Consider the following 9,880-nt stretch of genomic DNA (forward strand, 5'->3'; position numbering starts at 1 on the left):
ATAAGCCAAGATAAATAAAAAGATAAATATGTAATATAAATACAGTCTATCACCAATGGGAGTATGAATGGGTATGTCCATGTTCTATCAACTGTATCAACAATGAATATTTGTATACATTTATGTACAGTCCAACTGTATTATGCTTGCCTGTACTTTAAACAAGGCAAGCATAATGTCAATGCAGTGTTGACCATGTCATATATGTCTGTCTTGTTTACATTTAATTTAAAGATTGTTATAATGTAACATTAATATGAACTATTAACTCTAGATGCAGGAAAAACTGGTGATGATAATACTAATAACAAGTAAGACGCGCGAACGCGGAAAGGGAACGCCAAAAAAAATATTATTTAAAAAAAAGTAACCAATAAAAAAAAATATAAATTCACAAAAAAAACTTTGAATGTTTTTGAACAATTCAACAAAGTGTTTGAAGTGCCTGTTTCACCCACTTCCGGGGGGCGGAGCCAAAATCCGAGCCCGAAGTATTTGTTCGTAGACCCCCACTGCAGGGGGGGTAGAAAAAGTTTCGGAGCGATTCGGGCACTTTTCATTTAACATGGGGTTTCAATGGGGAGTTTTTAGGAGCCTTCTCAGGGGCGTGGTTTCCGGGGGAAGGGGCGAGCTTAAACGCAACCTTGACAGGTGTGTTCAGTTTTCAAAGACCTTTCATTTGATGTATGGTACGTCTATATTGGACATTTACTTGGCTGCACACAGGCAGTGCACACAATACTGCACACAGAGACGCGGACACACAAGCCGAGCACGGTGTCATAGTAAGATCCACTTGCGCGGAGCGGCGCGCCTCCTTCCGCTGCGTTCGCAATAATAAACAGCTGTACAAATCCATTAGAACCTAATGCAACAAACCAACAACTTACCCCAATAATTCCTACTAAACTCTCCCTCATTGCGGCTGCCAGGTGCTCCAAATCATGCTAATTGGACCAATAAATCTAACTGGAAAGAAAATGGAATACTCTGGTTGTAGTTCTGGGATTAGCTCAGATTGTTTTGAAGGTAGTGAAAATATTTTGACAGCTGACTCAAGACAGTGGTTCATAACATCAGAAAGGTATCACTAAACATATGATGCGGCTGTGCTACTGTATGCAAGCTCTGACTGGAGGTTGATGCTTTTGACAGCCATGAACTTTCATAAGGACATGAGTGAGATGGTGGTTTAGTGAGCATTTTTCTCAATGCATTCCTGTATGTGGTCATGTGGGAGTATACCATTATTCTACAGTGGGTCAACTAGCCATCTGTTTCTGGGTTGTGTTTATGTTGTCCTTGTGTTGTATGTATACTGTACTTTGTATAGTAGAACATATGCTGAGCATGACCATTTACAACTTTGCAATTATAAACTCCCATAACCTTTAGCCAAATACCTTTGTTGAATTAATGTGCTCAACATTGATTACATGCAAACACGTTTTTTCATGCTTATCCCTTTCACAAATATTCCTCTATACATGAGATGGGAGAGAAGATCATTAAAATATTAACAGAAATGCTGCAAAATCCAGAGTAAACATACAGTAATAATAGTTGTCTAGTGTCTAAACAATAGCGACTTCATTGCAGGTGACTCAATTGTTTTTCATGGTCAGAATACAAGCTTATACAGATTATTGCAAAGCTTTCCTCATAAAACATTTAAAATAAATTAATATTGAATATAAATGTACGTATAAGCACTAATTGTAGGTTTGGTTAAAAATATATGTTTTTGTCCCATTTCTCTATTTCCCATTATTCCTGTCACTCTATTTTATTGTCCAGTAACAGAAGAGTCAAAACAATAAAAAACAAATGACACCTTATTTCTTTTTAAAGATCATGTCTTACATACGCTGTGAAGTCAGAATTGCTTTTGTGTTCTAGACCTGTGATGTTGTGATGTTTACTTGTAACATAAAAGAAGCTTTTAAGTAACTGTTAATTAGCATGAGCTGCCTGACAGCCAGTGCTGTCTGCAGTACAATTGCTGCAGTTGTGTAAAACCTAAACTCCAAACTAGGACCAACAGTGTAGACCTATAAAGAAAGTGAGCATTCCTCGTGTGTCTAGATTACTATGTGGCTTGGACATGCCCAGCATGTGATTTCAAACAATAAGACACGTCTGAGCAAATCCAAATGCAGGAGAACGTATTGTAGAGCCTGTATTTTCTGCTGCAACTGGGGATGTTGTGGCAAATGTTTTCTCAAACTGTTACCCCACAAAAATGAACGCTGGACTAGACATTGAAATTACACCCCTGAGAGTCCAAAACAAACCCCTTCCACCAAGAATAACGACAGACTGTGAAGCGAGATTGACAGCAAGGCCTTTCTACATTAGCCAAGGCTGGTTGTTTCTCAGTGTATGATCGAAGGAGAAGCTGGGGCCCTCCATATATATACTATGGCAAATGTATACACACTTGGAGATGGTCCATTGGCTATGGAGATGGTATTTAACTTGAAATATGGCTTAGGTCCAAACCATATGAAGCATTTTAATCAAAGATCCCAATTTGAATATACACTCGGAGTGTTTGCATTCAAACCCACACATTTGCTGTGCATTCAGCATATGGGGCTTGCCCATGAATAGTATGCCTATGCAGAAATATATCCTTCAAGTGTGGCTGTGTAGAGGGTGGCTGGTTGATATAGACCCAGTAAACTGGTCGTAGCCGGGGAAGGACCTGGCCAAGGCCTGGTCTGAATCTTTATATAGAGACTGGCTGTGGTTCTGGTGGCACACTGCAACACTCTAATTAAACTCTGTCGCATAACGACTTGCGGTGCTATCCCCCGTTACTCGATTAGTAGCGTTTGGTTGACCCAGGCTATAGTTTGGGGTTTGTGGGGGTGGGAGATCACATTTGGGGTAAGGACTATAGTAACATAACAGCAGGAGCTGAACTGGCAAACCTAATGCTCCGGGACTCTGCTCAACCACATGAACCCTAGCATCCCTGTTGTGGGGTGAACATTCGGCCAAAATAGCCGAGGAGATTTGGTGTAGGGGGCAAAAAGAGGGGACCAAATATAGACCCCTGGGGGACCCCGGTCAATGAAGTGTATAGGGTGGTAAAACTTCAGTCACAGTCTAATGGTGGTGAGCTACCGTATTTAGAAAGAATAAAGAGAGAACAATGGTTCTGACCCCTTAGTGGTACACATAGTGTTCACAACAAAAAATACATTTAAAGTTTGATTGATTTAGCCAGAGAATAGAGTTGACATAAAAATGGTGGGATTCATATTTAGAATGTCTTGAGAAATGCCACATTATGCCCAATGCTAAACCAGACGGATGTAAGTACTGGCTAGTTTTATATGTCTAGCTTTATTCTCCATCTGACTGTAACAGACAGATAAGTGCCTGCAAACCTTTTTGTTTTGTTTTTGTTTTTGCAGTGTGTGTGTGTGTGTGTGTGTGTGTGTGTGTGTGTGTGTGTGTGTGTGTGTGTGCGTGCGTGCGTGCGTGCGTGCGTGCGTGCGTGCGTGCGTGCGTGCGTGCGTGCGTGCGTGCGTGCGTGCGTGCGTGCGTGCGTGCGTGCGTGCGTGCGTGCGTGCGTGCGTTGCGTGCGTGCGTGCGTGCGTGCGTGCGTGCGTGCGTGCGTGCGTGCGTGCGTGCGTGCGTTGCGTGCGTGCGTGCGTGCGTGCGTGCGTCTGTGTGTGTGTGTGTGTGTGAGATTCCCACCCCATGCAAAACGTTTACATGTGGATGCTATCTTTGTCTCACATCCCCATTTGTTGTTATTTTTATAGCCTACAATGTATACGCATGCTACACACATGTAGCTCGAAAAGCCTCCCAAATGCTTGTGGCCGTGTAAGTTTATGTGTGGGTGAAGGAGAGTTTTTGGACTGCTGTGCAAGTGATGTGTGGGTGTTCATGTGAGTGATCCTGGTGGAGTGGCGGCGGAAGCATTGACATTGGATCCTCTGGCCAATCGCATGGCCATCACTGTGTGGGTCAGGGTTGGAGGGGGCAGACTGTAGTATATATTGACCCTGAATGAACAGAACGAAGCAGAAGGATCCATCCAAAGCAAAGAGAAAGCAAGACAACTGAGCCCTGTCAACCAAGTGTGCTACAAGACTCTGACTCTGCGGCATCATGAAGACTTTGACTCTCCTCGCTCTCTGCACTGTGCTGTCAGTGTGCTGGTCTATGGGAGGATTGGGAGGTAAGAACAGCATCCTCATCCTCAGTGATGAACTCTACAGCATGATAGGTTCATTCTCCATGTTGTATATAATTGTATAAATCCACAAAGTTATCTCATAGGATTTCCCTCCCTTTCTCCTCAGTGGTGGTGTATGAAGTGGAACCCGAGGTTGTTGTGGACGCCTCTGCCGATGTAGCCGCTGATCCTGATACGGGAGCCGCTGACACCTCATCTGCCTCAGACGCTTCATCTTCTTCATCTTCTGAGTCCGACTCCGCTTCTTCTTCTTCTTCGGAGTCCGACTCCGCTTCTTCTTCGTCTTCAGAGTCCAACTCGGCTTCATCCTCTGCATCTGATTCTGCCTCATCTTCCTCTTCCTCCTCTTCCTCCTCTTCATCAGAGTCAGTCAGTGCTGAAGGTAGGCCAGTGTTGTCTTCGTTTATGTCCTTTTAATGTCTGGTCATGATCTTTATACCACATTTTCTACGGAGTTTGTTCAGGAGAGTGACACAATACAACACTCAGTGAGCTCAGGTTATATTGAGGATATATTGGCTGGTTGCCTAGAGAAGTCTTAAGAGCAACTGAGTTGTTTTTGGACAATTCTAAAGTATGGGATTATGAGTTTAAAGTTAACTGTTACATTTGCTTCTTTAGCTGGCGACGGGGTGATTATGAAGAGAGATTTGGCTGCTGTTCTTCTGAGGAGGAGAAGGAATGCTCCGGCAAGAGATCTCAGTCTTCTCCAAATGGAAAGGTATTCTTTTATATAAATATTGTTTATTAGTTCATATTTAATTTTCAATGTCTATAAAATCCAAATTGTACAATATCTTTGGAACCACCAAACATACATCAGTGATTCTCAAACTTGTTAAGTTCACGGACCCACATAATTATAATTATAATGATTACAGAAAAAAAAAGTTACAGACCTGTAAAGGTCCATTTGGTCCTTAACTATCAATCATTTAGCTGGGGACCCACTGAAGGACCCCTGGGGGTCCATGGACCCCACTTTGAGAATCAGTGCTGTTACGTCACAGGCTGACCTCATTGAACAACAACATCTTTATGCTGACCGCACAGGCTCTACAGCTGCTAAGCATTTGGCAAGCCATGCTGCTGCATGTTGCTGGTTTTTATATGGCAACTATTCAAGTACAGTATGGCTTGGTTCAAAATAGACTTCCTGTTGGCATGTGTGGTATTACAGTTAAGGAAATTGAAATTACTACCTGAGGCCAAGCTATGTTTTTACCCTGCATTTACTGGTGTTAAAAAAACACCACAGGACTAGAATTATTTTTGCTGCTATATGTTACTGTACAAACGTATTTAATGTTGATAATAATATGAGTTAACCCATGTGTGTGCACTGCAGGATAACTTGGTGAACTCTTTCTGACATTTCTTTCTCTACCTTCCAGCCTGAGAGAGGTGTGTGAGCTGCACGATGGCTGTGATGAGATGGCGGAGACAGCAGGCATCGTGGCAGCGTACAACGCATACTACGGACCCGTCCCCTACTAAGCTATAAAAGACTGTTCTTCTACTATCCACACATATGAACTGCTAAAACGGAATACCCTCCATCATACTGCCATTGTGTAGCTACATGCACAGAGAATGGCACAACAACCACTCCCCCTGAGTTCAGAAAAGGAGCAGAAAAGCCAAAAGTGGGTTCAGCCCACATTGTGATCCTAATAATTTTCTCTAAATGCCAATTGTAACTTGCTGTTACGGGTGTTTATCACAAGGCAATGCGTTTTTCCCAAGCTTTTGTAATATTTGAGGAGAATGAGGCACATGCACATGAGGACCTGTGATCTGAATCATACAGCCCACAAAAGTATAGAGTAGATTATTCTACACAATCAATGGTGCTAAAACTGCAAATGTATTGTATTATTATGAGTCAATATTTTTTTATAAAATCATTTAGTAGTACTGTTACTGGTGGTAGTAGTAGTGGTAGTATTGCTGGTTTTAGTAGTAGTAGTAGTAGTAGTAGTTGTAGTAGTACTAGTAGTAATAGTAGTGTAAAATATATGTATATATATATATGTATAATACCGTGAATTCAATTTGAATTTGAAATTGAAAATAAATTAGTCTGTATTCAAATTGAAACTGGTATCATTAATGGCTGATTTACATTACAATGTTTACACAGTTATCTAATTAGGGGATTATTACCTAATACTATGTATATAATGGTTTAACCAATTTATTTTTATATTTGGCCGTCAATGAGACTGAATCAAAAAACAAATGAAGGCCCTTAAAGGCCACATTTCACCACTAGATGGTACAGTTTTTCAATTCTTTAATTTGGTTGAGTACAGGGTAACTTAGGCCTATTTTTGTCCTGTGGGATCTGAGCAAAAAGAGTTTGAAGAGGCAATAATGTGTGTGGATTAATGCAGTTATTGGCTAAATGCCTAAAATGTAAATAGTATTTTAATAAATAGTCTTTAATTAATAGTATTTAGTTATTGTGACACTGTTATTTACCCCAAGGATAACTTTTGAGTGAAACAGATGTTAAATATTTATGCCTTTTTGATATGCAGTTTGAATAAAACAAAATAGAAATCCATATCCCTGTTATGACAATTTTTCTTTTCTCAAAAGGGGGTTCAAGGGCTTAAAGGTCTTAGATTAGATTATTTTTGCTGATTCATATATGTATCTATTGAATTTTTTTCTATTGATTTTCAACTGTAATGGATACATTTACCATCAGAGATTAATTACATTTCGTCTGACCCATGATTTTTCTTTTTTTGAAAGTACAAAATACATTATCATGTTATCATGTTTCGGTTTCACTTAAGCACAAAATAATATATCTATTTTTATAACTGAGTCTGTCATAAAGAGCACGCGCACACACACACACACACACACACACACACACACACACGCAGGCACGCACACACACACACACACACACACACACACACACACACACACACACACACACACACACACACACACACACACACACACACACACTTTGTACTACATGTACAGTAGGTGATTCTCAATGGGCGGTCCAGGGGTCTTTGAGGGGGTCCAGGGAGCGGAGCCCCCAGCAAAATGAGGAACTGCAAAACAATTAAGCAATATGTTCTATTACGGCTATTCAATAAATAGCCTATCTACACACTCACAACGCGTCACAGTTGAGAGCTTGCAGATCTATATATATATTTGTTTTTATTTTTTAATGTTTTGGCACAAAATATTTTCAAATGGGGGGGCTACGGCCAAAAACATATCATTGTGTGTGTCCTTGACCTTAAAATGTTTGAGAAACACTGCTGTAGGCTACTATTCACATCATTAACAACAAATGTGTCATGTTATTAGGCTTTACTATGCTGACTGCTGAAGCTATAGTCCAACCCACCATGACACACCCTGCCATTATAGAGCCTATCTATATACTATATGCCCATAATGTACATATTTATCATTAATAGAATTTGCAAGAAATACCAGGTTGATAGGGTTCTTTACTGTTAATATTTTGAGAACCAGGAGGGAGATAAGGTCCATCATAAAGATATCATGTCACTCAGTCAGAACAGAGAGTGATGGCTTGGTGGGCTGGTAATCTGAGTTCCCAGAAGTTTTCGCCTGCTCTGGCGAGGAACAGTGGGCTGGTAAATATCACTAGAATGTTATAATGTACATATGCCATAGTTCTGACTCTTTCTGTTTGACGAAGTTCAAATCAACAGTAGCCTATCCTCGCCCCAGTATACACTCGCATGCACGCACTCATACTCTCGTCTTTTTATTATTTTTTGGGTTTTACTGTTTGTACACAAATCTGCATGAATCTTATCGTTACACCACTTGACTGTATCCGGTTGACCATGTGGACAAAGTCTCGTGGTTGTTGTAGCATGGGCATTTGGAAAACTGTGTTCCTGATATTGACATAGTGATATCGATCATCTGTCTCATGTTCTTTACACATGGCTTTGTTATGTCATGTGACTGTATATTGTTGGGTCAATAATACAGTACCACAATGGAAGCTTACACAGGCTCCATTGCTATACAGACGTTTGTCCCCAACATGTGAGGTTGGAGGTTGTCCAAACAATTTAAGATGTTGCACAAAATCATAACTTGACTTTCAACCTGGCATCCCTATTTTAGACGTGTCATTATTATGTTGACAAAAGTATTCAAAAACATAAAAAAAAAACAATTATTTTTAAAACTTTTTTTTGTCTAGTTTTAGTCAACTAAGTATCATAAGATTTTAGTCGACTAAATCTACAGTTGATTTTGTCGACAACAATGTATTTTGGCAGGCCTTGATGGCGTTGTAATTTTTTTACACTTTTTGCATGCTGAAAATAGCAGATCTACAAGCTCACAATGCGTCGCAGTGCTTGCAGATCTGCTATTTTCAGAGCGCAACACCCGAGCGCAACCAAACATAAAATGACTTGTCTTTTAGTTCCACTGGATCTCATCTCCACTAGTCCCTCCCTAACATTTTAGTCTAGTTTTTATTTGTTGACGAAATTGTCAATATATTCCGTTTTAGGCAGTGAAAAAAGGTGGGAGCATTTTTCGTCATAGTTTTAGTCAACGAAATTATCACTGGAGGGGTCTCAGCTTTTTTCAAATGTAAGAAGGACAAAGAGTTGGGAACCACTGCTACATGTATACAATAAAACAAAATAAACTCAACACATCTCTTTTTATTAACACAAGAGTTGTCATAATTATATACATATTATGAAATGCACCGCACAATGAAACTTTCCTAACCCAGCCGGTTACATTAAAATCGGACAAAAGTGTAAACACAGACACAAAAATGTGTGTGTGTGTGTGTGTGCGCGCGTATAGGGCCAAACGTCCCCACAGATACTGTATAGTAGAATTTGAGAAATAGACATTATGAGAACAATTTTCCTGATCGTCGCAAGAGAAATTGTTGTTTTATGGTTAAAATAATTCTCTTTTTTTATGATCAACACTTCATTTGAGTTTTACCTTTGTTAAGAAATGATCTTTAATGTTAGGCTTACAATTCAAAAAAATCTGGTCAAGAGGGTTAGCATTAAACATTTAGAGCTTAGGTTTAGGGGGTGGGGTTAGAGTTATGCCTGATTTACACTGGTGTCGTGCACCAAAAATAGCCGATCTTCAAAGCTTGTAGATCAGCTACTTTTGGCTTCAGGGTCAGGGTTCAAAATGGCAATAAAAAATATTAAAAGGGGCATTCATAAAATCCCTGTCCTAAAATGTTGTCGCCGGCCTCACAAGTAGTAGTGTGTGTGTGTGTGTGTGTGTGTGTGTGTGTGTGTGTGTGTGTGTGTGTGTGTGTGTGTGTGCGCGCGCGCGCGTGTGTGTGTGTGTGCGCGCACGCGTGTGTGTGTGTGTGTGTGAAAGACATGAGGATAATGATGATGCTCATACACACATTTTACCTTGTAATGCAAAACAAAGTAAACATTTGTTGGTTTGTCATCTCTCACTCTCTGCCTTGTATCCCATTTGTTCAGTGAACTTCACCACAGATAACATTAATATGGCATGAGGCCGTGGAGGGAGATAGGAAATGTGGGGGTTAATGTAAATGATTAACAAAAATAGAAAGCGGTGCTCTTAGACAAATATGCATGCAGTATTACATGCAGTAAGCAGACAATCCTG

General features: G+C 40.3%; 1 protein-coding gene across 1 annotated transcript; it reads left to right on the plus strand.

Moving 5' to 3' along the window:
• The first annotated feature begins 4,056 nt into the window (after window positions 1-4,056).
• On the plus strand, window positions 4,057-6,788 carry bglapl (bone gamma-carboxyglutamate (gla) protein, like). The gene is made up of 4 exons (XM_080453020.1): window positions 4,057-4,201; window positions 4,326-4,601; window positions 4,841-4,940; window positions 5,614-6,788. Exons 1-4 carry the CDS (start codon window positions 4,132-4,134, stop codon window positions 5,714-5,716), a joined length of 549 nt encoding a protein of 182 aa, XP_080309146.1. The 5' UTR covers window positions 4,057-4,131; the 3' UTR covers window positions 5,717-6,788.
• The last annotated feature ends 3,092 nt before the right edge of the window (window positions 6,789-9,880 follow it).

The sequence above is a fragment of the Gymnoscopelus braueri genome (assembly GCF_963280865.1).
Source record: "Gymnoscopelus braueri genome assembly, chromosome: 2".
In the NCBI taxonomy this organism is placed as follows: domain Eukaryota; kingdom Metazoa; phylum Chordata; class Actinopteri; order Myctophiformes; family Myctophidae; genus Gymnoscopelus; species Gymnoscopelus braueri.

Excerpts from the sequence above, each read along its gene's own strand:
- bglapl (XM_080453020.1), top strand. The coding sequence starts at position 4,132 with ATGAAGACTTTGACTCTCCTCGCTCTCTGCACTGTGCTGTCAGTGTGC. Across the intron at positions 4,202-4,325 it reads GTCTATGGGAGGATTGGGAG|TGGTGGTGTATGAAGTGGAA; the intron begins GTAAGAACAGCA and ends CTTTCTCCTCAG. Across the intron at positions 4,941-5,613 it reads AGTCTTCTCCAAATGGAAAG|CCTGAGAGAGGTGTGTGAGC; the intron begins GTATTCTTTTAT and ends TCTACCTTCCAG.